The 26,571-nt window shown below is 38.3% G+C and overlaps 1 protein-coding gene across 1 annotated transcript; it reads right to left on the bottom strand.

Moving 5' to 3' along the window:
- Positions 1-404: 404 nt before the first annotated feature.
- On the bottom strand, positions 405-24,940 carry LOC139948907 (uncharacterized). Its single transcript, XM_071947270.1, has 15 exons — positions 24,872-24,940; positions 22,481-22,666; positions 19,975-20,785; positions 18,305-18,450; positions 14,134-14,281; positions 13,281-13,417; positions 12,541-12,676; positions 11,572-11,667; positions 10,284-10,414; positions 8,944-9,038; positions 7,422-7,581; positions 6,121-6,222; positions 4,015-4,173; positions 3,069-3,164; positions 405-2,250 (listed from the first exon to the last, which is right to left on the bottom strand). The coding sequence occupies exons 3-15, from the start codon at positions 20,144-20,146 to the stop codon at positions 2,011-2,013; spliced, it is 1,818 nt and encodes a 605-aa protein (XP_071803371.1). The 5' UTR covers positions 20,147-20,785; positions 22,481-22,666; positions 24,872-24,940; the 3' UTR covers positions 405-2,010.
- Between the last annotated feature and the right edge of the window lie 1,631 nt (positions 24,941-26,571).

The raw sequence follows: 26,571 nt of genomic DNA, 5'->3' as shown, positions 1-26,571 counted from the left end.
AGTAAATCAAAAGAGGTAATTCAACCTTGGTGCCATTAATTTTGGGATGTTTGTTACTTCTTTTAATTGTCAATATCCGTATCAAACAAAATATGTACAATGCATCGTTTAAGTGCAGCTAGCTGTTTAACAACCAAAACTTTAAAAAATCAAATTGTATAATTTTAAATAATATCATATTTGGTAAAACGTATAATATTTCAATCAAAAGCTTATAGATAAAGGAACAGCAGACCCGTCACCGATGATTGAAAGAAAAACAAATTAGTAACTTTGGTAGTTAGTAATCGAGGCATGCACAGTTACCTAAAATTATTAGATTTGTCCACGAAAATCTCTTGCGTGTATTGATTTGCATACCATTAATTTGCATATTGTTGATTTGCATACCATTGAGTATGTACTTCTCAACACATGGATACATGGTTTTGGTTGTCGCCAAAAGAGAGGTATCGCAAGTCTCCGGATACACATACGCAGATACCGATACGTCGACACTTTGTGTGTTCACGTGACGCTTGTCCGCAACTATCGTATTTTGCACACACGTTAGCAACGAATACAGGAGCTCATATACGCGTCGTAGAAAAACGGATACTGTTTGCAGACTTTTAGTTGTCTTTAATTTGTCACAGATCAAAATCAATTTCCACGGAATTGCTTTCAGTGGTATCGTGCTTGATAGATACAATTTTTTTTAGTCATTTGCAAGCAAAACGATGAGTAAATGCAGTGTATAAAACACGGTGTCTGTCTGTCATGCTTGTCGGGAAAAACACTCATGATGAACGCGAGCGCACTCAAGTGACACATCTAAATTTTGCGAGACAAAATCCAAAACGCGGCTGACGTGAACGGATACGGTTATCATAATTATCCATTTCTGTATCTGTATCCGCACGCTTGTGCAAACCTCTCTACTAATAAGGTACAACGTTTTAAGTTGAAAACAATAGTTTCTTATTTTAAATGGAAATGAATGGAATGGATGGAGTGATTATTCAAGTTGTATATCAGTGTTTTGTATAAATAATAATCAAATCTTTTGTATAATTATATTTTGATGATTGTCTACCTCTACACATGCAAGCAAAATTGAGCATACGGGAGACGGTTATTTTGTTTGAAACAACCGATCGCACAAACCCCAATCGATTGTCCATATATTCACCAACCATTCATCACAACATAAGTTTTGAGTAGTCCACAGGGGTTTGTACTCAAATTGGCATCACACTTTGCTAAGCAATTAAGAGTTATTCACAACTAAGATCAATCTTAGCTATTTGTAAAATCAAATATTGTTAGTAAAATCTTCGTAAAATTTGTGTGCCTTCTCGTCGTCATGTTTTACAAGCTACAAAGACAAAAGAGGGCGCTATTTCAAATCACCGCTCACTCACTGAGAATAAATTCACCCAAAACCATTGGCAACAGAAGTTTCTTTGTTAAATGAAGATTCACAGTTAAGATCAATCTAAGTGTTTGTGAAATCGAGCCGTGCCTTCTGTGATTCTGTCCCTGAATACCACGTTTCATGAGCTACAAGAAGCAAATACTCGGTACGTGCACAATAGACGTGGAACGAAGTGCATGCTGGTCTAGCTAGCTATCAAATTTGATTATTAGCTAGACCAGCATGCACCTCATTCGACAGTTTGCGCTTGCGCAATGGTATTTGCGAAAAGGTCTATTGATGTATAAATTCGCCGAAACCCATTGGTTATAAATTATGGCCATACGCAATTTAGATAAATCTAACCATTTTGTTGAATGTTCCATCCAGCTTAGTGTACCTCTGATCTGCCACACACCTAACACTTTCTTTATGTCATAATTTCACGAGACACAAGAAGACACAAGAGGGCGCTATGTCAAACAAACGCTCACTCATTAATTACCAAAAACCATTGGAGAAATATGTTTCTTTGGTTAAATTATAACTATCGCGTATTTACATACCCCTTTTTGTACGGGGATGAACACAGACCAATCACTTGGTCATTCTCCTTAGCGTTCCCCTGACGAACTCATCGGGATGCGTTGTGGCTCAGGGACTGGTGTAACTGTAATGACCCCCAGAGTGGACTGGCTTCCTTCGGCTGATGGAGTGCAGAGAATTTGAGAAGATTGTCCGTTCGGTGACAGCATTGTTGATTTGGATACAGGAACATGTTGCTTGCGCACCAACTTGTCTGGATTCTCTTTTATCCACTGAGTCAAAAAGGTCGACGCACTTAGTTCGCCTTGCTAAAGAAAATACACACCAAAAAGGTAGAGGGGTGATCAGTTGCGTGAATTAAACAACATGCAAAAACGGTGCCAACAGTATCTGGCTCCGTAGGAAGCTATAAAAGGTTTGATTGGCAGGGGAGGGATTTTGGAAAACATTTAAAGACACTGGACAATATTGGTAGTTGTCAAGACAAGTCTTCTCACGTGGTGTATCTCAACATATGCATAAAATAACAAACCTGTGAAAATTTGAGCTCAAGGATCGCTCGTCGGAGTTGCGAGCAAACGAAAGAAAAAATACCCTTGTCGCACCGTGGTTACACGAAGTTGTGTGCTTTCAGATGCTTGATTCGAGACCTCAAATTTTAAATCTGAGGTTTCGAAATCAAATTCGTGGAAAATTAATTCATTCTCGAAAACTACGTCACTTCAGAGGGAGCTGTTTCTCACAATGTTTCATACTAACAACCTGTCCACATTACTTGTAATCAAGAAAGGTTTCATGGTAAAATGTATTCTGAGTAATTACCAATAGTGTAGCACCGACTGTAAGCACGACACCTAGAAGCAAGCCTGCTGCAAAGAACAGATGGCTCCACTTTATCAGATGGATGGGTCTGGGTATTATGTCCTGTACAATTAGTTTTGTGCATTCTGCATTTCGGGCGGTTCATTAAAAAGGGCCCCATCAAGAGTCTGACTCGGGCAAGATTTATTTCGGGGGATAAAGCCTGACCCCAAAATGGGTTAGCCCGCTCCCTCATAAGGGTTATTCTGACCCGTAATCCGAGTAATTTCTGACCCGGAATTTTTAAGAGTGATTATTATAATACCTGAACTAGAAACTTCCGGTCTTCTTCTTCCAGCTTGAAGTCTGTGGCACTAACGTATAAAGTGTCTATACCAATAGTTCTTTTCAGATCATTATCCTGAAACATAAATGAAACACTGACCAATAATAACAAGTTTGTTTATTACATAAAACAACATTTGGAGTACCAATTACAGAAGCATAGATAGGTAACGCTTTTGCTGTAGTAATTAACACAAGTTTATAGGTAAAACTACAGAATTCCTTAGTATAAAAAAAACATAATCATGATCATGAGTATATTTTTGGTATAAAAGCTAACTGATTTAGGCCTATGTTTATTCACTTTTCTGTGAACAACCACTGAATAAAAATGTCTTTGCCTAGAAAACTCCATGCACATTATCAATGGATGGGAGTTGCTTCTTTTAGAACTGTGCACAGCTTCAAAAAATACATGAAAAACCTACTTATAACCAGTATCCTCTAAAATGACACCACCTGTAACTATAACACGCGTACCATGATTATCCATTCCAAATTATCAAGTTTTGTAATTTCCTAAATAATGTTCTGTTAATTTTCCTTTTTGTTATCAACTCTCAATATGTATTTATGGCTGCATAGCAAACAAATTTTTTCAAAACAGTTTAATTAAAAACAATCATTGTTTTGTGTTATTTTTGCTGGATGCACTATACCTTTCACCGTACCTTAATTTCAATAATCAATATTGATATTGTTATAAACTAAAACCTATTAATTAATTTTGATTATTGATGCTGCAACAGAAGTTTGTAGTCTGTACATGCTTATACTACATTTGATACATTTGTTTGTTGTTGCCAATAATAGAATAAATGTGTAAGCTACCAAACTACAAATTAATTAAATTATTTTAATTAATGAGGCTCCATACTGATTAATTAGTGGAATCCACGTCTCATCGGTCTGGTATCCTGACTCACCGTTGTAAAGACTCTCTTTACGTTGACAAGCAGTGTGTTTGATAAGGTATCCAGAAATCCCGTTAAGCTGGATACTTCCTGCCTCTGGTACCCTAAGAAAAACGTCTGGAGACTGACGCCCTTCTGCTCCGCTAAACCCATAAGTTCCTGGAAGGAAATCTGGAATATAAAATTAGTAAATAATTCAGACATCGGAATCGAAAGGACATGGATCCAGCATCCAAAAAACGAATTGTCAGCAGAAAACTTATTATCAAAATAAAGAGCAATTAAGAACTGTTGTTGGTGTAACACATAGTGAGAAGCAGCCCCCTCTAAAGTAATGTAGTTTTTGAGAAAAAAATATTAAAAGACTTCAGGCATAGAGCTTTTTTTCAGGCATCTGAAAGCACTCAAATTTGTGCAACATGTGTTGCTCATTCTTTCATTATTCTTTTGCAACCAAAATAACCAATTGAGTCCAAGTGTTCACACATTTGTTATTTAATGCATAATATGTTCGGATACACCAAGTGAGAATACTGGGGCCAATTTCATAGAGCTGCTTAAGCAAAAAAATTGCTTAAGCACGAAAATAGCTCGCTTATTTTACACATTTTAATGGCAAACATTTCCTGCCATATACATTGCTTATGACTAGTATTAAGCTGTTGTTTACTTAGCATTACAATTGAGTGGAGTCTTGGCTGGTAATCTGATTTTACTAAGCAATGAATTTTTTGCTTAAGCAAAAATTTTTGCTTAAGCAGCTCTATGAAATTGGGCCCTGGTCTTTACAAAGGTGGTAAGTGGTAAAAACAATTTTCACTTTAATTTATAAAAATGTTACTAGGTTGTCCTCGCCAAATTTAAAAAACAAATACATCCATTTTAACATCCGGCTTATTCAGTATTGTTATAATCAAATGCATTGGTATGAGAAGATACACAAACACTTTCCATGAACCACACTTCTGAAAATTTCTCAATTACTTAAAAAGCATACCTTAAAGACACTGGACACTATTGGTAATTGTCAAAGACTAGTCTTCTCACTTGGAGTATCTCAACATTTGCACAAAATAATAAACCTGTGAACATTTGAGCTCAATTAGTTGTCGGAGTTGCGAGATAATAATGCAATAAGAAACACCCTTGTCACACGAAGTTGTGTGCGTTCAGATGCTTGATTTTGATACCTCAATAATAACCGTATTTATAACGCGCCTTTTGCCAAAGGATACAAAGCGCCAGGTATCATTACTGCAAGGAGTGGGACGAATTTTGAGATATAAGATCTAATCCTTAAGCACCATGTAATGGTTTACAAGGTGCTGTGGCGCAATATGCTGCCAATCCAGCCAGGAACACCGGGGCAAACCCCTTCTCTTTTTGATAAGTGCACTGGGTGCTTTTACATGCGTTTACACAACACATGGGACCAACGGCTTTACGTCCCATCCGAAGGACGAAGCAATGGTTATGTGTCTTGCTTAAGGACACAAGTGTCACGGCTAGGGATTCAAACCCACACGAGTTTGAATTCGGTGCTATTAACCGCTCGGCCACGACACTCCCACGTAGGTCTCAAAGTCAAATTCGTGGAAAATTACTTCCTTCTCGAAAACTACGTCACTTCACAAAGGGACACCATTTTATACTTGAGATTTTTAGTGAATAATTATTTTTAGTAATTACTATAGTTTTCACTGCCTTTTAAAGCCATTATACACTTTCGGTAAACAGTATTGTCCAAGTCCCACACTTCGTGTATCACAACTTATATATAAAATAACAATCCTGTGGAAATTTCGGCTCAATCGGACATCGGAGTCGGGAGAAAATAACGGGAAAACCCACTCCTGTTTTCGTGCGTTTCGCCGTGTCATGACATGTGTTTATAACAAATCCGTAATTCTCGTTAACGAGAATTTATATTGTTTTACCGTTTTCTCAAAAAGTAAAGCATTTCATGGACTAATATTTCAAGAGAAGTCTTTCACCATTACCTTCTGTAAACCCTGTAAATTATTTGTAAATCTGTGAACCTTTTTTTTCTTTCTGTACCGAAAGGGTCCAATGGCTTTAACAGCAATCAACGATGTGAAATTAAACAGTTGGATCTACCGTGCCGTCTCCATTGATGTCCAAGAACTCAAAAACGTCATCAATGGTAAAGTTTTCACCAAAGAGAATTCGGGCTTCCCTGTCGGTAAATTCATCCCCTTCCTGTAAAAGTCGAAAGTACAAAATAATATACAAGAGTGTGTACAACAAGGAGAGCAGGATCACCAAAGACATGTAGCCAATTTGACCGAATTCGGTTAAGCTGTTTCTTAAAGGGAAGGATCACTATTGGTAATTGTCAAAGACCAGTGTTCTCACTTGGTGTATCTCAACATATGCATAAAATAACAAAGCTGTGAAAATTTGACCCCAATTGGTCATCGGAGTTGGAAGAAAATGATAAGAGAACAAAGTTGGATGAATTTGTGTGCTCCAGATAGAAATAAAAGACTTCTAGCTAGAAGTCTTTTATTATTTCAGTAGGAAATTACCACTATTTCAAAATCTATGCTACTTCAGAGGGAGCCGTTTTTCACAATGTTTTATACTATCAACAGCTCTCCAATGCTCGTTACCAAGTCAGTTTTATGTTAATAATATATTCTTTGAGTAAGTGCCAAACGTGTACCTTCCCTTCATAAAATTTGATTAACAAACTCTTTTGCTTGACAATAGTGGAACAAGATAAGAATTATCGATAATAAACTTGAAGGCACAACAATTGTGAAAGATCTCTATCGAAGATGTTTTGGATCAGAAAGGAGTTGGTGAGGTCTCCACATTTCGAACAGTACTCTGCTCGTCTGCAAGAAAAAGCTGGAATGCTGTGACGCTGCTTAAAATAACTTTGAAAGATGCACATTTTGGGCGATAAGCTCTGATTAAGCTGCATTACCACCAGGGCCCAATTTCATAGAGCTGCTGAGCACAACAACTCATTTGCTTAGCATGAAATGTCTTCCTTGATAAAAACAGGATTACCAACCAAATTTTCATTTTGTTGCATATTGCTTGATACTGGTAGTGAAATGGTGTTTGCTAAATCCTGAAAATCACTGTTTTATCAAAGAAGAAATTTCATGCTTAGCACATTTTTGTGCTTACAGGCTTTATGAAATTGGACCAAGCAATCCAGCTTTCTCCTGAAGAGGAGCAGAGAAACTGAACTGAAACTAGATTACCTTATTGAACACTGTTTCTAGCTCCTTCCTTGAGATCGAACCCGTGTTATTATCCATCTTTATCAAAGAAGAAATTTCATGCTTAGCACATTTTTGTGCTTACAGGCTTTATGAAATTGGACCAAGCAATCCAGCTTTCTCCTGAAGAGGAGCAGAGAAACTGAACTGAAACTAGATTACCTTATTGAACACTGTTTCTAGCTCCTTCCTTGAGATCGAACCCGTGTTATTATCCATCTGATTCCGAGATAAGACAGCAATAAACTTGGCGAGTGCATCCGTTACAATCTTATGCTCTGTAGCAGCATCTTTTTGCTTGGATTTGGTGTTCTTCCTTTCCCTAAAATAAAAAGTATGGTTGTTAAAGCCATTGGACCCTTTCGGTACAGAAAAAAAAAAAAGTTCACAGATTTACAAAAAATTTACAGGGTTTACAGCAGGTAATGGTGAAAGACTTCTCTTGAAATATTAGTCCATGAAATGCTTTACTTTGTTTTTTAAACGGTAAAACAATAAAAATTCTCGTTAGCGAGAATTACGGATTTATTTTAAACACATGTCATGACACGGCGAATACGCGGAAACAAGGGTGGGTTTTCCCCAAAATTTTCTCTCGACTCCGATGACCGATTGAGCCTAAATTTTCACAGGTTTGTTGTTTTATATATAAGTTGTGATACACGAAGTGTGGGACTTGGACAATACTGTTTACCGAAAGTGTATAATGGCTTTAATGTTGTTATTATTATTTGACAATGTCATTAAAACACTTAAAAGGCACTGGATCCTATTGGTAATTACATATTTATGTAATTATTTATTATTTCTCACTTAAACATTTAAAGGCAGTGGAAACTATTTGTAATTGTCAAAGACTAGTCTTCACAGTTGATGTATCTCAACATATGCATAAAATAACAAACCTGTGAAAATTTGACCTCAATCGGTCATCGAACTTGCAAGATAATAATGGAAAAAAAAACACCCTTGTCACACAAAGTTGTGTGCGTTTAGATGGTTGATTTCGAGACCTCAAGTTCGAAACCTGAGGTCTCGAAATCAAATTCGTGGAAAATTACTTCTTTCTCGAAAACTATGGCACTTCAGAGGGAGCTGTTTCTCACAATGTTTTATACCATCAACCTCTCTCCATTACTCATCACCAAGAAAGGTTTTATGCTAATAAATATTTTGAGTAATTACCAACAGTGTCAAATGCCTTTAAATCTGAAAGCACACAAATTTATGCAGCAAGGGTGTTTTTCTTTCATTATTTTCTTGCCACTTTGATGAACATTTGAGACAAATATTTCACAGCTTGTTGGGAAATCCCAAGTGAGAATACTTGTATTTGACAGAGTACTCATTACCCTGGACTGGACCACTCCATTTTCCAAGAGGGGATAAAGTCCTAGTGTGTGGTTGTGATACGTTTTGGTCCTTTTTTGTTTAGGGGGCTGTTGTTGTTTACTCAACATGCGAGACAAGGTCTCTGGTGGGGCGACATACAGCCCCTGCGCGTGCAGATTGGTTTACATGTATAATGAAAAATCTTTGAGACGCTTGGTGGCAGCAGACTTACCAGGTAAAATCCATTGTTCTCGGTCGTGTGCGCACGCTCAGAACTACGTAAACAATGGAAATTTACCTGGTAAGTCTGCTGCCACCTACTAGCGTCCCAAAGTGTTCCAGTCGTTCTTACCTGGATAGTTTGGTGTCTGGTCGAGTGGCAAGAGGAGTGTAAGCATTATCCGTAGCGAGTTTGTCAACCATCAGATCCTGCTCGTCACTGGAATACTGAATAATCAAGAAAATACCCGTGCTTTCATTGAACCACAAACGGTGTATGGATGTACAGTGATAATAATTAATGCTATCCCATTATTCAGAAGAAGAACAAAATCATATTAATTTGCTCACACTCATCCTTTCAAAACCATAGATTAGGAAAAAGATGCCACTGTGGCAGGGTATTCTAGAGATGCTTTCACAAATCAAGATGTCAAGATGTTGTGTGGCAGCGCCCTCTTTGGTCCAACCGGTGTTTTATTACAATACATGGACGTTTGGAAGTTGATGTGAAAAGCATTAAAAAATGCTTTAAAGCCATTAGACACTTTCGGTAAACAGTATTGTCCAAGTCCCACACTTCGTGTATCACAACTTATATATAACAAACCTGTGAAAGTTTAGGCTCAATCGGTCATCGGAGTCGGGAGAAAATAACGGGAAAACCCACTCTTGTTTCCGCGCGTTTCGCCGTGTCATGACATGTGTTTAAAATAATTCCGTAATTCTCGCTATCGAGAATTGATATGTTTTAATGTTTTCTCAAAAAGTAAAGCATTTCATGGAACAATATTTCATGAGAAGTCTTTCACCAATACCGTCTGTAAACCCTGTAAATTATTTGTAAATCTGTGACTTTTTTTTCTGTACCGAAAGTGTATAATGGCTTTAAACTGAATTAAACACAACTGTGTATGTGACTATGTTCAAATGTCACTTCAACAGCTACCTGAGCGGAATGTTTTCAACAGAAATGGTATTTTTACTTGTTTATAATGCACTTGTTCACCATTTTAATGTAATTTTGATATGTGTACACTTCTGAACTTTTCGTAATTATCGATTAAAAAATCAGGCCCCTACCTAAAGGTTTTTTGAAAAACTAAAAACACTTCTGCCGTTGAGAGCGGGCGTCAAAGGACAATACCGCTAACATCATTTGTGGGAGTTTGCTTTGTTATACATCCACGCTGCAACAAAGCGGCTTTATCTACTTATGACGTTTTGAGAGTGATTAAGTAACGGAGCTTTTCGCAAATCTCGCAGAAAAGCTCTGGACAAGGGCATACAAAATGATTGTTTTTTTTACACAATTGAAACCTATTTATAATCATATGACTCGATTTCCTTATTCATCGAAAACATTTTAAGTGGAATTCAGCAAAGTTCACGACTTGACATTTTCGTTCAAGCGCTTGAATCAATGTTACGAAAATCTTGCATACCAATAAGTTGTTGGTTGATAATACTTACAAGCAGTAGCCCAATAGTTTTATCGTTGATAGGCGAGAAGCGTTCATTCTTCTGCATTAGCTTTGCGGCATCCTCCAATGGTTGAAGTCTCCTCAATATGCTATCTTCAGGCTTCATAGAAAGCCACCAACCTTTGAAATGAAAGATGAATGGTTTGTTATAACCATAAAAAAGTACTTGAAACTTACTTAAAGAAACTGGACACTATTGTCAAAGACCAGCATCTCAACATATCAACATATGCATAAAAAAATTTGAGCTCAATCGGTCATCGAACTTGCGAGATTATAATGAAAGAAAAAACACCCATTGTCACACGACGTTGTGTTTTTTCTGATGCTTGATTTCGAGACCTCAAGTTTTAAATCCGAGGTCTCGAAATAAAATTCGTGGAAAATTACGTCTTTCTCGAAAACTACGTTACTTCAGAGGAAGCCTTTTCTCATTTTACACCATCAACCTCTCCCCATAACTCGTCACCAAGTAAGGGTTATGGTAACAATTATTCTGAGTAATTACCAAAAGTGTCCAATAGTCAATTTCACAAAGAGTTAGGACTCGTCTTATCTCGAGTTAGGACGAGTAACTCGTCTTAACTTAGGATTAAAGGAACACGTTGCCTTGGATCGGACGAGTTGGTCAAAACAAAAGCGTTTGTAACCGTTTTTTATAAAATGCATATGGTTGAAAAGATGTTTTAAAAGTAGAATACAATGATCCACACAAGTTTGCCTCGAAATTGCGTGATTTTCCTTCTACTGTGCGAACTAACATGGTCGGCCATTTATGGGAGTCAAAATTTTGACCCCCATAAATGGCCGACGTGTTAGTCGACGAGGTAAAAGGAAAACCACGCAATTTTGAGGCATGTTTGTGTGGATCATTGTATTCTACTTTTACAACATCTTTCTACCCATATGCATTTTATAAAAAACGGTTACAAACGCTTTTCAAAGACCAACTCGACCGATGCGAGGCAACGTGTTCCTTTAATCTTAAGGTCTGCATGCTACAGTGCAGGGTTGGGACTCGTCCTAAGTCCTAAGATTAGTCTTTAGTTAGGAAGAGTTTTGTGAAATCGACGGCAGAGCACTTTGGTTAAAGGAACGAGGTACCAATATTTGAGTACAGGAACATTTAGAGCGTTACCTGATATAGTCAGATATGGATGTCTGCCGAGGGACCCCGCTGCGTGTGGCGCAAGGGAGCCCAAAATCATATCATCCTTCACTATTATTGTAATTAGTGTTGTTCTGTGAATAATAAACATATTCAAGTTTGTCCTTACCGTCAAAACAATGTATAGGATAGTTGCATAGGAGTCCGCCATCCACGTAGAGGTCCGTACGTCCATATTGGCTGTACTGCACAGCACAAAATAAACCTATTAAACAAAAACAAATATGAAAATGAAAATGCCAATTAACGATACAAACTTAATGGGAATGTATCACTCTTAAAGATAATGGCAATAAATCCTTGTTGATAGTAGCTTTCGATAGTATGAAGCATTTTTGGAAAAATATTTCCCTTCAAAGTAAAAATGTATTCTAAGAAACGTTATTGTCACTAACGTTTCTCATATTGAGAACAAAGTTCCTGTGGAAATTTGCACTCTGAATAAGGAATCAAACAAACGATTCCAAAAACCAAAGGTTGTCAATAAGCTTAATTGTCTCCAAGAACTGCATCTCTTTAAAACTCCTTACTTTGTGGTTTTCCTCCATTCTACAATCTAGTCTGTTTTAAGAGGAATATCAATTCCTACCTTCAGCTCCCCTGAGTTCTTTTCACATCACTAATTCATCTTCTTGTAGCCTAATCCCAAGAATAGCATTAAGTCTTGTTTTGGACGAACTTTTATTTCACAAAAAGAAGAAGATTTGCATATAGAATAGCTGGGGTGTCTTCTTGGCCGAGCGGTTAAGAGCACCAAAATCAAGCTCTGCTGATTCTGTTCAGCAGTGTGTGGGTTCGAATCCCGGTTGTGACACTTGTGTCCCTGAGCAAGACACTTAACTATTATTGCTTCTCTCCACCCAGGGGTAAATGGGGACCTGTGAGGGCAGAGATGGTTCTTGTGATTGATTTAGCCGAGTAGCGCATTTGTTGCACGAGGCTGTATACTTCCCAGGGAGCTGAGATGGTTTAAGGAGTGAATTAAGGCCCAGTGACATGGGGTAATAATTTGAAGCGCTTTGAGACACCCATTCGGGAGTGAAAAAGCTCTATATAAACTCAAATATTAATTAATTACCTGGTATAGCCATTGACATACGTGCCGCCATACGAACCGACATGTTAGGTGTTGTCTTAACGTGGCAGTATTCAGCATCCATCAAGTTCACGTTGGTCACCACAATACATATTTCAGTTTGATACGTGTCGTAAACCTTGTAGGAAGAAAAACAGCAACACAAAACAAACTGTTAATGACTTTTCCCTTCCAAGTTGATGGTACCACAAGAGCTCCGTACATAATGAGTGCATTATCGCACTGAGGGTTATGATGATCGTGTCAGGAAACTAGTCGCCTCTCTCTTCAAATATCCCATAATATGGTAGCTTCTTTAAAGGCTGTAGACACTATTGGTAATTACTCAAAATAATTATTCGCATAAAACCTTACTTGTTAACGAGCAATGGGGAGAGGTTGGTAGTATAAAACATTGTGAGAAACGGCTCCCTCTCTTGGGAAAGGCTTCGGAAGTCAACCCGATTAAAACTCCAGCTATGTATAAATGGCAAGGGCAGGGACTGGTGGGCCTCTCAAGCCTTGATATACACCTCTAGGAGGTTTTCTCTTTTTGAAGCTGAAACTCCCACATGTAAAACATATAACATTCATCTTCATTAACATTGAGTGGGATTTCATGGCATGGTTAACAAAAATTGATCTACAAAAGTTATTAAAACCCGTTCAGCGATGAGAAAGTTTAAATAATGAAATTCTGCTGAAAAGTTTTTAGTGAAAACTGTGAAAGAAAACAAGGATACCTGTTTGAAGGTGATGTCTCTAAAGCCAGTGGCTTGCTCCAGGCGATCTCCAAACCAGGAATATAACTTACGAGCTGGATGCCATCCGTAATACTTCATCAAGTTAGGTAGCATAGTGCACAAACCGCACGAAGCATCTGCAAAATATCATGAACTTTAATAACATGGGATTTAAAGCATTGCAATTGCATAGTGATGTATCAATTATCTTTGGCTTGCTGTAACACCATCTGTGTATCTACTTTTCAGGTAGAGTTTGTTCTTGCAACGTAGAAGTGATCAAATGAGTCCACATTTTCACAGCTTTGTTATGTTTTGTGTATGCATGTCTGGATACAACAAGTAGGAGTACTGGGCGAAATTTCATGGCTCTGCTTACCGCCGAATTCTGCGCTTATGATCGCGATTCCCCGCTTACGTGCAAGCGCCGAATTTCTGCGCTAGCCTTGTAAGCGTAGAATGCCTAGTAACGTGGAGTACGCACGCGCAGAAGCCCAAATTCGCCGCTAACCTGTGAAATACGCTTGCTGTAAGCACAGAATTCCCTGCTTCCGTAAGCGCCGATTCTGTGCTTACGGTAAGCAGAGCCACGAAATTGGGCCCTGGTCTTTGAAAATTACCAAGTGTGTCAAGTGTCTTTAAGAAACTTAAGCCTGCAGCATTTTGGACGAAAATGTTTCAAATGGATATTTGCGCTAATGGGGTACGTTTGTGATGCTTGGTGGCAGCAGACTTAACAGGTAAATCCAGTTGTTCTCACTAATCTGCGCATGCTGAGAACAATGAAACAATGGAAATTTACTTGATAAGTTTGCTGCCACCTAGTGTTCAAAAGTCTCACATTCGAACTCACCTAAAAAATACGACTTGAGGTCGAGACTAAGGAATTCCTCTACGTCATGCGAGGTGTAGCCGACACCAAGAAGCACAGCCCACATCGCACCAGCACTGGCCCCACCCAGTTTCCGTATCTGTGGCCACACCCCAGCTTTCTCCAATACCTTGAAATCATTAAAAATTGAACAATTGTTTTATACTACCAACCTCTCCCTATTACTCTTTACCAAGTAAGGTTGTAATATAATAATTGTTTTGAGTAATTACCAGTAGTGTCCACTGCCTTTTAATCAAACGGATTCGATCGGACATATTTTGTGATGGCACACTAAATATCCCCGTCCGGTGTGGAAGGAGATGCAGTTCCCCAAAATGGCGAACTGTGTACAAATTACTATTGGTGGCGCCCTCTTTTGAATCATCCTCCTCCAGCTAATGTCATTTTCCCAATTGACCCATTTCACCTGACGTCATCATCAGAATAATCTTGAATGCGCCATTTTGGTGGTCAATGTCAACGTGTGTTATTCAGAGAAGTGCGCATTTTAGGCGACGCGGCGTTTACACGTAAACCTATTGACCACCAACATGGTGAGCGTGGCATCAGTCGCCGCGTGTGACGCGCGTGCAAGGGGTCAATAGTGGACAGAATCTCAGGTGCAATTTTGTCCGCCATGCAATACTGTCCGCTCCGGACACTTTTGCATATGCAAACATGTCCGGGGCTATGCAAAAACCGCCCGGTGGACATGTACATGACTATACATGTATGTGCACGCGTGCATGCACTGAACTACGTGTATGCAGCATGAGTATTCACGTATTATTTATGATTGCAGCGAATACCCAAAGGCCGAACATTTCCCATGTCATTTATGAGATGCACTTAGCTTGTAAAAAAAATGGTCCGTGACCAAGGGCGTTTAATTTACTGCAAGGAAGGCTTTGCACGGGGGCGGACACAACTGCATATGCAAATGTGTCCGGGCGGACACAATTGCATTACGCAGCAGCGTCCGGGCGTACACAATTGCATATGCAATAATGTCCTCCGGATAGTACTGCATAGAGGACATTGCATGCGTCACCGGCATGAAGTTGCCTTTGTCCCCATGGGTCTGGTTGGAGAAACATTTTTTCGGCACAGCAAAAAGTGGGGTGTTAAAATTGACACCATGTGTGTTATTACCTATAGATACCGCAGAGGGATTCAACATTCATAACAGCAATGTGATTAAAGGAACACGTTGCCTTGGATCGGTCGAGTTGGTCTTTGAAAAGCGTTTGTAACTGTTTTTTGGTAAAATCGATATGGGTAGAAAGATGTTGTACAAGTAGAATACAATGATCCACACAAACATGCCTCGAAATTGCGTGGTTTTCCTTTTACCTCGTCGACTAACACGGTCGGCCATTTATGGGAGTCAAATTTTTTACTCCTATAAATGGCCGACCGTGTTAGTTCGCAAAGTAAAAGGAAAACCACGCAATTTCGAGGCAAACTTGTGTGGATCATTGTATTCTACTTTTAAAACATCTTTCCAACCGTATGCATTTTATAAAAAGAGGGTTACAAACGCTTTTTATAGACCAACTCGACCGATCCAAGGCAACATGTTCCTTTAATGAGTGTTCAAGGGACAATAAAACCCAAAAACAAACACATTTTGTGGAACAAAGAACAAGACCTAAACTTAAGTGGCAGAGAGTTCTAGTTTGAAAAACGATGCCCCTCTAAAGAATGTTGTATTGAGCACGATTCAAATAGTGTTCAATAGTCTGAGTTTCTCATACTGTGTATTGTAACTACGGATTTTGTTCACTGTGTGCTTTGACATCCGTTGAGCAGCTCGTCCTAACTTAGGATGGGTTCAATGCGTCTTAACTACTATGGTTACGGAACCTAACTCATCCTATTTCTTAAGATTAATCCGAGATTAGTTTGGTGAAATCGACGGCAGGTCCGGCACGTGTGCGTTTTAACGAAAAGCTCCAACGACCTTGGAAGTACTACTAAGGGATTACATGTGGGACGTGGGAACTTATTGTTGCAGCTACCGTGGGTTCGGGATTGGTGTTTATAAGTAAACATAAAATGTTTGTGAAGTGCAAACATACTTATAAAGTTAAAGGTGTGTAAAGTAAACATATGAAAGTGAAAGTAGTATGGGTAAGCTAGCGATCACATAATCACCTTGTCAACAATAAAGGAAAAGACAAATACTGACAGCACGAGCATCTTAGGAACCCATCTCTTAGATACACAAATCGTAACTTAAAAGCACTGGACACTATTGATAATACTCAAAATAATTGTTTGCATAAAAACGTACTTGACAACAAGCAATGGAGAGCTGTTGATATAGTATAAAACATTGTGAGTAACAGCTCCCTCTAAAGTGACGTTGTTTTTGAGAAAGAACTAAACAAATTGAATTGAATTCGATACCTCAGGTGAGGTCTCGAAATCAAGCATCTGAAAGCAGACACAACTTGTGCGATAAGTGTGGTTTTCCCTCGCAACTTCGATGACAAATTTGCTATTATTGATGCATAAGCTGAGATACACCAAGTGAGAAGACTGGAACAATATTACCAAATGTGTCCAATGCCTTTAAATGAAAATTGCAGACTTGGTGACAAAAACAATCGATTAAGATCACAGATTGGCATAAAAGTTACACGGTCTAAATGTTGATGATAGTAGGAAACATCCCTGGAAATATTTCTGATTGTACTTTCATTTTTGATGAGAAATAAATAAAACTAATTTTGAGTTTATCGCTCGTTGAGCGTTTAATTCATTTTTTTTTTTTAAATCGGTGTTTTGCAAGTAATTACCGTATCGGTGTTTCACTCTCGTGACCCAGATGGCCGATCGATCTCAACCTTCTACAGGTTTGTCAGTTAATATACAGATGATGGATTACACGAAGTGCTTACACTGCCAGCAACTGTTTTGTTAGCCAAAGAAAAAAACAATTCTGTAATGTTCCTTTAACACGGCAGCAATGGACAGGAAAATAAGTATTATAGACCATTCCGCATTATAAGCTGTGGTGAAAAGCTTTTTGTTTAGATAGAACATAAACTGTTGAAAAGTCAAAGAAGAACCTGTTATATGCTGTTACCACTGGCTATAGGTAGGTAAACATAAAGACTCACGATTGATTGCACACTCCGCGGCCAATTGATTAGTTTGAATGGGCCTTTTCGAACGGGACCCGTTCTTAGAATCCCCATTCAACAATAACTGCTGGAGCATTGATCGACTTAAAATGGACTGACGCATTTAGACTAACGGTAATGAATAAATAAATACAAAAGCCTCCCCCCCCCCCCTCCCTGAGCTCACAAAGTGAAATACATCCCTTGTTCCCTTGCCTACTCCCCTGTATTGACAAACATCGTAGCCCTTCTAAATTATGTTCGTTTCACTTTTTGTTTTTTTGTTTCATTTTCTCAGCACGTAAATGTCACATTGAATACTTTCAACTTTAACTATATTTTTTTTAAAACCCTGTACAAACGAAGCAGAAATCCCGAAATAATACGAGGTACAAAGTGTCTTGTTAAAAAGGTACGAAGTGTCTTGTAAGAAAGTACGAAGTGGGAACGAGCGGGGACGCTAAAAAATTGTAATTTTTAGTGTAATTTGTATATAACATAATATTTTTAGACACGCAAAACCAAAACGAATTTCACTGTACTAATATTTGTTTTTTTACAAGTGACAATAAAACATTATTCTATTCTATTCTATTCTAAACATGTTTTCATTTGTATGTTTCATTTTAGCTAATAAATTAAAATGATTTTGATTTAAAGACAGTGGACAATATTGGTAATTGTCAAAGACTAGTCTTCTCACTTGGTGTATCTGAACATATGCATAAAATAACAAACATGTGAAAATTTGAGCTCAGTTGGTTGTCGAAGTTGTGTGCATTCACATGGTTGGGGATTTCGAGACCGCAAAAATAATTTCGTGGAAAACTACTTCTTTCTCGAAAACTATGGCACTTCAGAGGGAGCCGTTTATCACAATGTTTATACCATCAACCTCTCCCCATTACTCGTCACCAAGTAAGGTTTTATGCTAATAATTATTTTAGAGTAATTATCAATAGTGCCAACTGCCTTTAACCTTAGTTTTAAACAATTAAAAGATAAAAAGCACTTCTTACTCTGACGGCTCCAGCATAGGCAAGCCCCTTGTTGCCTCCTCCTTCGAAGACGATGTTCTCGAAGGGGTACACATAATCTTCAAAATTGATAGTTTCGGAAGGGGAAGCCCCTGTTTGAAAATCATCGCAAGCGACTCCAACAGTAACTACAAAAGGAACAAAACCGAGAAAACATTTATATAGGGTTGTAAAAAGTAATGATCCAAAATGTTTGTTGATTGGTTTGTTTCAGTAAATTTTTGGTGTTTGTTTCGGAAAAAGATAATCAGAATTTACGCAAATTTGTTTTAGTTTGAATTTGAACGAATAATGCTCAAAACCTCTTCTTTTTTTATGAAAAAAAGAGAGAGAGATTGAGCATTATTCGTTAAACTTTAATGAGGTGGTACGAGTTGGCTTAGATACAAGTTGAGTTGGGTACGAGTTGACTTGGGTAAAATAGTTTGGGTGCGAGTTGACTTGGGTACGAGTTGACTTGGGTACGAGTTGACCCGTTGTTTGTACGTGTTGTCATCAAGTAGAGAAAATGTATACACATTCAAACCGAAGACCTATAACAAAAGAGGACAATAGAGTCCACGGTTCTGGAAAGGTCCACAGTTTGGAGAACGTGTTGGGATAGTGCAAACAGAGGTAAAGGAGGTCCACGGGTGCAGGCGTAAACAAGCCAGTAAAGTTTGTTCTTTAGACTGTCGGCCTCATGCTGACGTACTCTTTTGTTCATTCCTAGTTATTTATTTATAATTTGCTTTAAAGCCAGTGGACACTATTGGTAATTGTCAGACTTGTCTCACTTGCTGTATCTCAACATATGCATAAAATAACAAACCTGTGAAAAATTGAGCTCGATTGATCGTTGAAGTTGCGAGATAACTATGAAAGAAAAAACACCCTTATCACACGAAGTTGTGTTCGTTCAGATGCTTGATTTCGAGACCTCAAATTCTAAACTTGAGGTCTAGAAATCAAATTCGTAGAAAATTACTTCTTTCTCGAAAACTACGTCACTTCAGAGAGAACCGTTTCTCACAATGTTTTATACTATCAACCTCTCCCCGTTACTCGTCACCAAGAAAGGTTTTATGCTTATTATTATTTTGAGTAGCCACCAATAGTGTCCACTGCCTTTAACATCTTAACTTTAAAATGCTCTTTTGATTTTATTACCTTTCTATGTACTGATAAATTCTCATGTTGAGTTTATTACCCAAAATCACATGGAATAAACGCCATATTAAAGGCAGTGGACACTGTTGTCAATTACTCAAATTAATTATTATTTAATTATAGACCTTTCTTGATTACGAGTAATGGGGAGAGGTTACTAGTATAAAACATTGTGAGAAACGGCTTCCTCTGAAGTGACGTAGTTTTCGAGAAACGAGTAATTTTCCACGAACTTGATTTCGAGTCCTCAGATTTAGCATTAGTATCTTTTTGAGGTCTCGAAATCAAGCATCTGAAAGCGCATAACTTCGTGTGACAAGGGTGTTTTTTCCTTTCATTATTATCTCGCAACGACCGATTGAGCTCAAATGTTCACAGGTTTGTTACTTTATGCATATGTTGACATACACCAAGTGAAACAACAGGTCTGTGACAATTACCAATAGTGTCCATTGTTGTTTTTTTTAATCATTTTTTTTTACACATTTTCCACTGTTACTTACCGGCAGTTCCGGGCCGGAGAGAACTTTGTGATGTTGTTAGTTTACTCTGCACAGCAAGAGAGTCAAACCTCCTCCCATTTCTTTGTTGTACGGTACTAGGTAACTGTTCCTCGCCTTGTACGAAAAGTGGGTTCTCTTTATCAACTGCTTTCCTTGAACCTCCACCACCCATGATGACTATAGCGTGCTGGGTACCACTAGGTGCCTACTTAGGGCCTACTGGGCACCTACTGGGAGCTGACTGGGTGCCGTCTATCACTCCGTATGCACCCTCCGTATCACCGCGTTGGTTCAATACTATTTCCAGGGATCAAGGTTGCAGTTTTGAGTTATGTAATTAACACACGTGCTGTAATACAACTGTTCTCACACCAAGATGGTCCGACTTGGCTTCTGACGTCTAATATGAGGTTGTTGAACACCTATTAACAAGAAGACCAGTTCTGCTTGCATGATAATATATATTATACACGCCTAGGCTCTATCGTTTTCACCAGTACTCCTCCAGTATTGTATCGAAGCAATATTAAAACCAGTGGTGGTAAAACTCAAAGCATTGCAGAAGCTACCGAGAGCATGGACTTGTCCGTGCTGAAACCATGTTGGATCGGCGCAGTAAATATTTTTGTTGGGCAACAATTTTGCTCAATGGACGAAAATGCTTAAAGTGGTTTTATGGATGTGTTGTATGGAGTATTGACACCATTGTCTTGATCGTGCATGTAGGCCCACTTCAAATTGAAAGACGTTGTTCACACGGCACACTGAATTCCTGATCTCGATGGTGCAATAAATACCAACTATACAACTGCTGTATTTAACATAAGAATGGTAACCAAGCACGCCTCATTGTGTTGTGTATTGTGTACACCACTGGGTATAAAGACCCTAAACCTGATCTGTTCGTATTACTGAATAGGTTTACATGCATTATGTTTACTTTAGAAAAATTGAAGTTTCGATGATGTGTTGTTGAATAGTGAAACTAGTATGTTAAAATATCATCCTCCACAAATAATAAAATTGTTTGCCAGAGACACGTACACCATTGGGTAAAGACCCTATACCTAATGTGTTCGTATTACTGAATAGGTTTACATGCATTGTTTACTTTAGAAAAATTGAAGTTTCGATAATGTGTTATTGTATAGTGAAAATATTGTGTTAAAACATCATCATCCACAAATAATAAAATTGTTTGCCAGAGACACGTACACCATTGGGTAAAGACCCTACATACCTAACCTGTCCGTATCACTTGATAGGTTTACATGCATTATGTTTACTTTAGAAAAATTGAAGTTTCGATGATGGGTAGTTGAATAGTGAAAATGGTATGTTAAAACATCATCCTCCACTAATAATAAAATTGTTTGCCAGAGACACGTACACCATTGGGTAAAGACCCTACATACCTAACCTGTCCGTATCACTTGATAGGTTTACATGCATTATGTTTACTTTAGAAAAATTGAAGTTTCGATAACGTGTTGTTGAATAGTGAAAATAACATGTTAAAACATCATCAAAATGTCATATTGTTTGTGAGACACACTGCACAGCACTTTTCTGTTCCCATATATAGGTTTACAAGCATTATGTTTACTTTGGACGCTGAAGTTTGGAGAACGTGGTGTTTAATAGTGTAGATAACATTAAATTTAAAAAGATCATCACAAAACATAATTTTGTGTATTTACGAAAGACACTGTAGGCCTACACCGCTGGACAAAGACTATACATGTCTTACCTGGGCCCAATTTCATAGAGCTGCTAAGCACGCAAATTTGCTTAGCATGAAATTTCTTCAGGATTACCAACCAAATTTTCATTTGTTGTATATTACTTGTTACTGGTATCCAGCTGTTGTTAGCTTATCCTGAAAATCACGTGGAAATTGGGTTGGTAATCCTGTTTTTATCAAGGGAAAAATGTCATGCTTAGCAAATTTGTGTGATTAGCAGCTCTATGAAATTGGGCCCTGGTCGTAATGTTTTGGTTAAATTGAAGTTTGGAGATATGGTGTTTATATTCACAATTTTGTATAAACATCATCAAAGTAAAGGAAGTCGGGTTAAATACCAGGCCAGGATTCTGCGATACGAACAGCCCGCAGTTTCATGCTGGAATCGGTCATTTTGAACCATGTTTGAACAGAGCATGCGTGCACCCATGCACACACTAAGAACATCGCAAAGACAGCATAGGCTTATAGTGCAAATTGCTGAACATTCAAACATACTTGTTTCTAAGCACTTATGCTTTTTATATAGTCTAACAGCTTTTTATATAGTTAACTAAAGATTTAATATCCATAGAGACACCTAAACTACTATACCATTCAGTTCAGTGTGGCATTGGTTGTCACAAGACCCGAAGAGTTATTCTCCCTTCAAATAAAAACATCTTACACACTTTTCTTGACAAATTTCCGACTGGCAATTGATTTGTGCGGTTTTACTTCGCAAACTTTAGAAAAAGAAAAGAAAACAAGAGCATCGCTTACCAGTAGGCTAATAGCTTACGGTCCAAACTCTGCTTCGCAAATACACATCAACTAGAAACAGATCACTGCGTGGCATAGGACTCTTCCCTACACTTCTGATCACCTCCATGCACTGACTGAGATTGCACAACTTGCCTTCGATGGCGTGTTTTACTCTTGCTATAGCAACTTCAAGAGTTCACAATCCTATTCGAAAGGAAAGGAAAGTTCACCGTGGCTTAAAGACCTTTTTAATTGTTGTAAATCGTCTGGAATACACAATATTGTTAGGTCATTGTATACTTTTCCGGGACTGCAACGCTTCACCGATTCTAGGCCCTTTTCGAAACCACTGCTTCGGCTTAGAAATCGGCTCCAGGCTCCGTCCCCTCTCGTCTGAAGCCCTGTCTCAAGCCCAGTTAATTTGTCAAAACAACCGCGGGACCAAGCTAGCCCACTCCACGCTAACCTGAGCCAAATCCAAAACCGAAACCGTAGTTTCCAAGAGGGCCAACGTACGACCAAGGATCTTTCTAAAAAAATAATTATAATAGTTGAGTATTATGCGCAACCCGAGAGTTGAATAAACCAACTACTTTCGTTTTCGTTTTTAACCTGAGCCCAAAATAAACCTGGGTCGAACTCTTCAATCACTCTGGAAATAAAAACGCAGTTTGTACCCGAGTCATCCTGGCATGTCCCTGCATCAGAATTTCAGGGCGGCTTCGGGATATCTTCATACCTGAAATGACAAGTACGGGTGGGGACGCCCCGAACGTAGCTCAACATTCTCCCAAATGTTTTTTTTTTTGCACAGAGCTATCAAAGAGAAAATCAAAACTTAATATAAGTCAATTTGTCCCAGACTATCAATGTCCAATCTGAACAAGTTTTCTACCATCGTAAGGCCATTGTCAAGTTTTTTTCACGTACAAATGTAAATGCTATGCCTATTTTCTAGGCGGGGCCAGTGGCCAGGAAGTGGACATTCTACCACCTAAAAAAATTGATGCACTCGGTGTATGCATAGGGAGGTATCGTTACATCGAAAACTAGGCAATATCTCAAAAGTTGCCAAGGTAGACGACTCAAACCATTTTCTTCCTATATAGAAAGGTTTGTGGTAACACCATGTAATGACTATCTCTAATGACTTTGGGTGGTTCTGAAATGAACCGTTGGTTTAAACTCGACGTTTCGATCAGTATGCTCTGATCGTTTGTTTCTTTTTTCCTGCTCATCGCCCTTCATTACACCCCATATAATTCATACGATTTGGAAAATAAAACATTTCTGCCGAATTTGGACAAAACGACAACGGGTATACACTTTTAATTTCCGATTCGCCTAAAAAATTAATCAGGTCCTTAGGGATGTCTTTTACATGAAGACAGTCACCATGTTAATACACGGTTGTATAGAAACCTTACATTTTAGAAACATGTAGGCCTGGCCCATAAAATAATCTCAAATACAACTATCCACGAATTGAAGTTGCAATGTAATATGAAAACTACGCTACACAGAAAAGTTGGATGTTTCATCTAATGGACGGCCAGTGTCAGATGCAATTGTGTCCACCATGCAATACTGTCCGCTCCGGACACTTTTGCAAATGCAATCGTGTCCGGGGCTATGCAAAAACCTTCCGGCGGACATGCATGTACATGACTGCGCGGGCGTAAGCGAGCGTGCATGCAGCGTATATGCAGCATGAATGTTCACGTATTTTATGATTGCAGCGAATACCCAACGGCAGAACATTTCCCATGTCATTCATGACATGCACTTCGCTTGTAAAATAATGACGAACGTGTTCCGTCGACCAAAGGCGTTTAATTTACAACAGGACGGTTTTGCACGGGGGCGGACACAACTGCATATGCAAATGTGTCCGGGCGGACACAATTGCATTATGCAGCAGCGTCCGGGCGGGCACGATTGCATATGCAAAACCGTCCGTCGGACACTGTTACACATGCAATAATGTCCACCGGATAGTATTGCATAGAGGACATAATTGCATGCGTTACCGCCAAGTTGCCATAGGCTATGCAATGGGTGCCAGTTGGCCCAACGTTAGTTACTTCTGTTGCTGCATTTTGATTTTTGTTGCTGTGTAGTGTTCTTTTTCCGTATATATGCCCTTTTATCTGTCTGTGTTTCGCTTTTTAACTCTGTATTTTTATGTGAGCAATAAGGCCAAAGGAATTTCCCTTGCATGGACAATAAAGTTGTATTGTATTGTATTGTATTCAGGGTTGCCGTTGTTTGTGTTAGGCAATATAAAGGTGGAATAGAATTGCGACAAAAGTACCCGTTTTAAGACAATCTATAGGTGTTTACACGTCTTCTACGAGGTTGATCTTATTCTACTTTATGAACTTAAGTAAACTACATGATCAAGCTTACCCATAGAGACATCAAATCACATCAAACCATCGTAAGTACATCCACGGTGTTGACAAAATCAAGCGCGGCTGGTGGCCATTTTGAATATCGCGTCACTGCATCAAGCCGTCGGGTACCCGGACTTCTACTCTATGTTTATCTGTTGTTCGGTAATCGGGTACCTGTCGGTTGCTTTGGCTGGTTCCAATCACCGGTGCCGGTCTAAATTTACAGGGGTACGCAACTGGCTCCCGCAAGTCGAAGGCTAGAATCTAAACGCCTTTCTAATGTTAATAAATATTGCGGTTATTAAACCAATTAGCCTAACGTTAGTTATTTAGCTCAACGTGTAATAACCTCAAAAACAGTGGACACTATTGGTAATTGTCAAAGACCAGTCTTCTCACTTGGTGTATCTAACCATGCATAAAATAAAATAAAATGTGAAAATTTTAGCTCAATATTGGTCGTCGAAGTTGCGAAATAATAATGAAAGAAAAACACCATTGTCACACGAATTTGTGTGCTTTCAGATGCTGGATTTCGAGACCTCAAATTCTTAACTTTATGTCTCGAAATCCAATTAGTGGAAAGTTACATCTTTCTCGAAAACTACGTCACTTCAGAGGGAGCCGTTTCTCACAATGTTTTACATTATCAACCTCTCCCCATTACTCATTACCAAGTGAGGTTTTATGCTGATAATAATTTTGTAATAATAATAGTGTCCACTGCATTTAATGTATACGGACTATTTTTTTCTCAATTTATTATTTGTAGGAATAAATACCTTTTTTCTATTTTTTTTTAAAGTGACGTTATTGATTTGTTAAAATGTTCTCACCCAAATTTGCGTCACGAAATAATCAAACTTTTAAAAACACTTCAACGCCCCTCCAAAAAAAAGTGTCATTTGTATTAATTTTGTCCTTTTTTTGCGAAAGTACTTTTTTGTGTAGACATTTGAATTTGTACCCAACGGTAAACCTTGCTTTTTTTTACTGAAAATCTCAGTTGTACCTCAAAATAATACATAAATAAAATAAAAATGAAATAAGAATAACTAAAACGTCGGCCCCCCCCCCAACATCCACCAAAATTCCCCAGACGGAAAAAAAATGAGACAATGCAAACAAAACTTTTCAAGACGACAAAACTGGAGTTTCTTTTTATTTCACATGGGTTTGAACTCATGTCACATGCAATGCATAGTCGTACCTTTTTGCCAGGCGTAGCGTATACCAAATTATACATTCTACCGATAGCTGTAGCTTCAGAGCAAAACATTGCTGAACACTTTTCATCTATAAAGCACAAAATATTGAACATGATACTAGCACAGATGGTAAATGCGAGATATCTATTTTGCTGGCAACTGTATTCTGTGACTTGTTTTTTCTACGATTTGGACCTGATTTTTTGATCGAAAATAACGAAAAATTACGATAGGGGGCTTTTTATAGAAATTAAAACATAATTATGATAAACAACCAATAATACCATGGAACGCATAATGCACGTATTACTTAATTCTTGAAAAAATTACAACCTTTTGTCTATCTATATAGCATAATTCTTATGAAATGCAAGCTTAATTTCTTGAAAAATAACAAGGCTGCCTTAAATATAAGAGGATTAACACATCTTAAACAAATGGGTATAAATCAAGGAATTGTTCTTAATTGTAAAAGTGAGTTCCATTATAACTAATGAAAACTGAT

The sequence above is a fragment of the Asterias amurensis genome, chromosome 16, assembly GCF_032118995.1.
Source record: "Asterias amurensis chromosome 16, ASM3211899v1".
Lineage (NCBI taxonomy): Eukaryota > Metazoa > Echinodermata > Asteroidea > Forcipulatida > Asteriidae > Asterias > Asterias amurensis.
Note: the sequence above shows the minus strand (reverse complement) of the source record. Positions and strands in the feature narration are given on the sequence as shown.

Bases quoted from the DNA above. Each gene is read 5' to 3' on its own strand.
- LOC139948907 (XM_071947270.1), bottom strand. From the start codon at position 20,146: ATGGGTGGTGGAGGTTCAAGGAAAGCAGTTGATAAAGAGAACCCACTT. The intron at 12,677-13,280 runs GTATCCTTGTTT...TCTTCCTACAAG, and splicing joins GAGACATCACCTTCAAACAG to GTTTACGACACGTATCAAAC. The intron at 9,039-10,283 runs GTAAGTATTATC...TTGATTATTCAG, and splicing joins AAACTATTGGGCTACTGCTT to TATTCCAGTGACGAGCAGGA.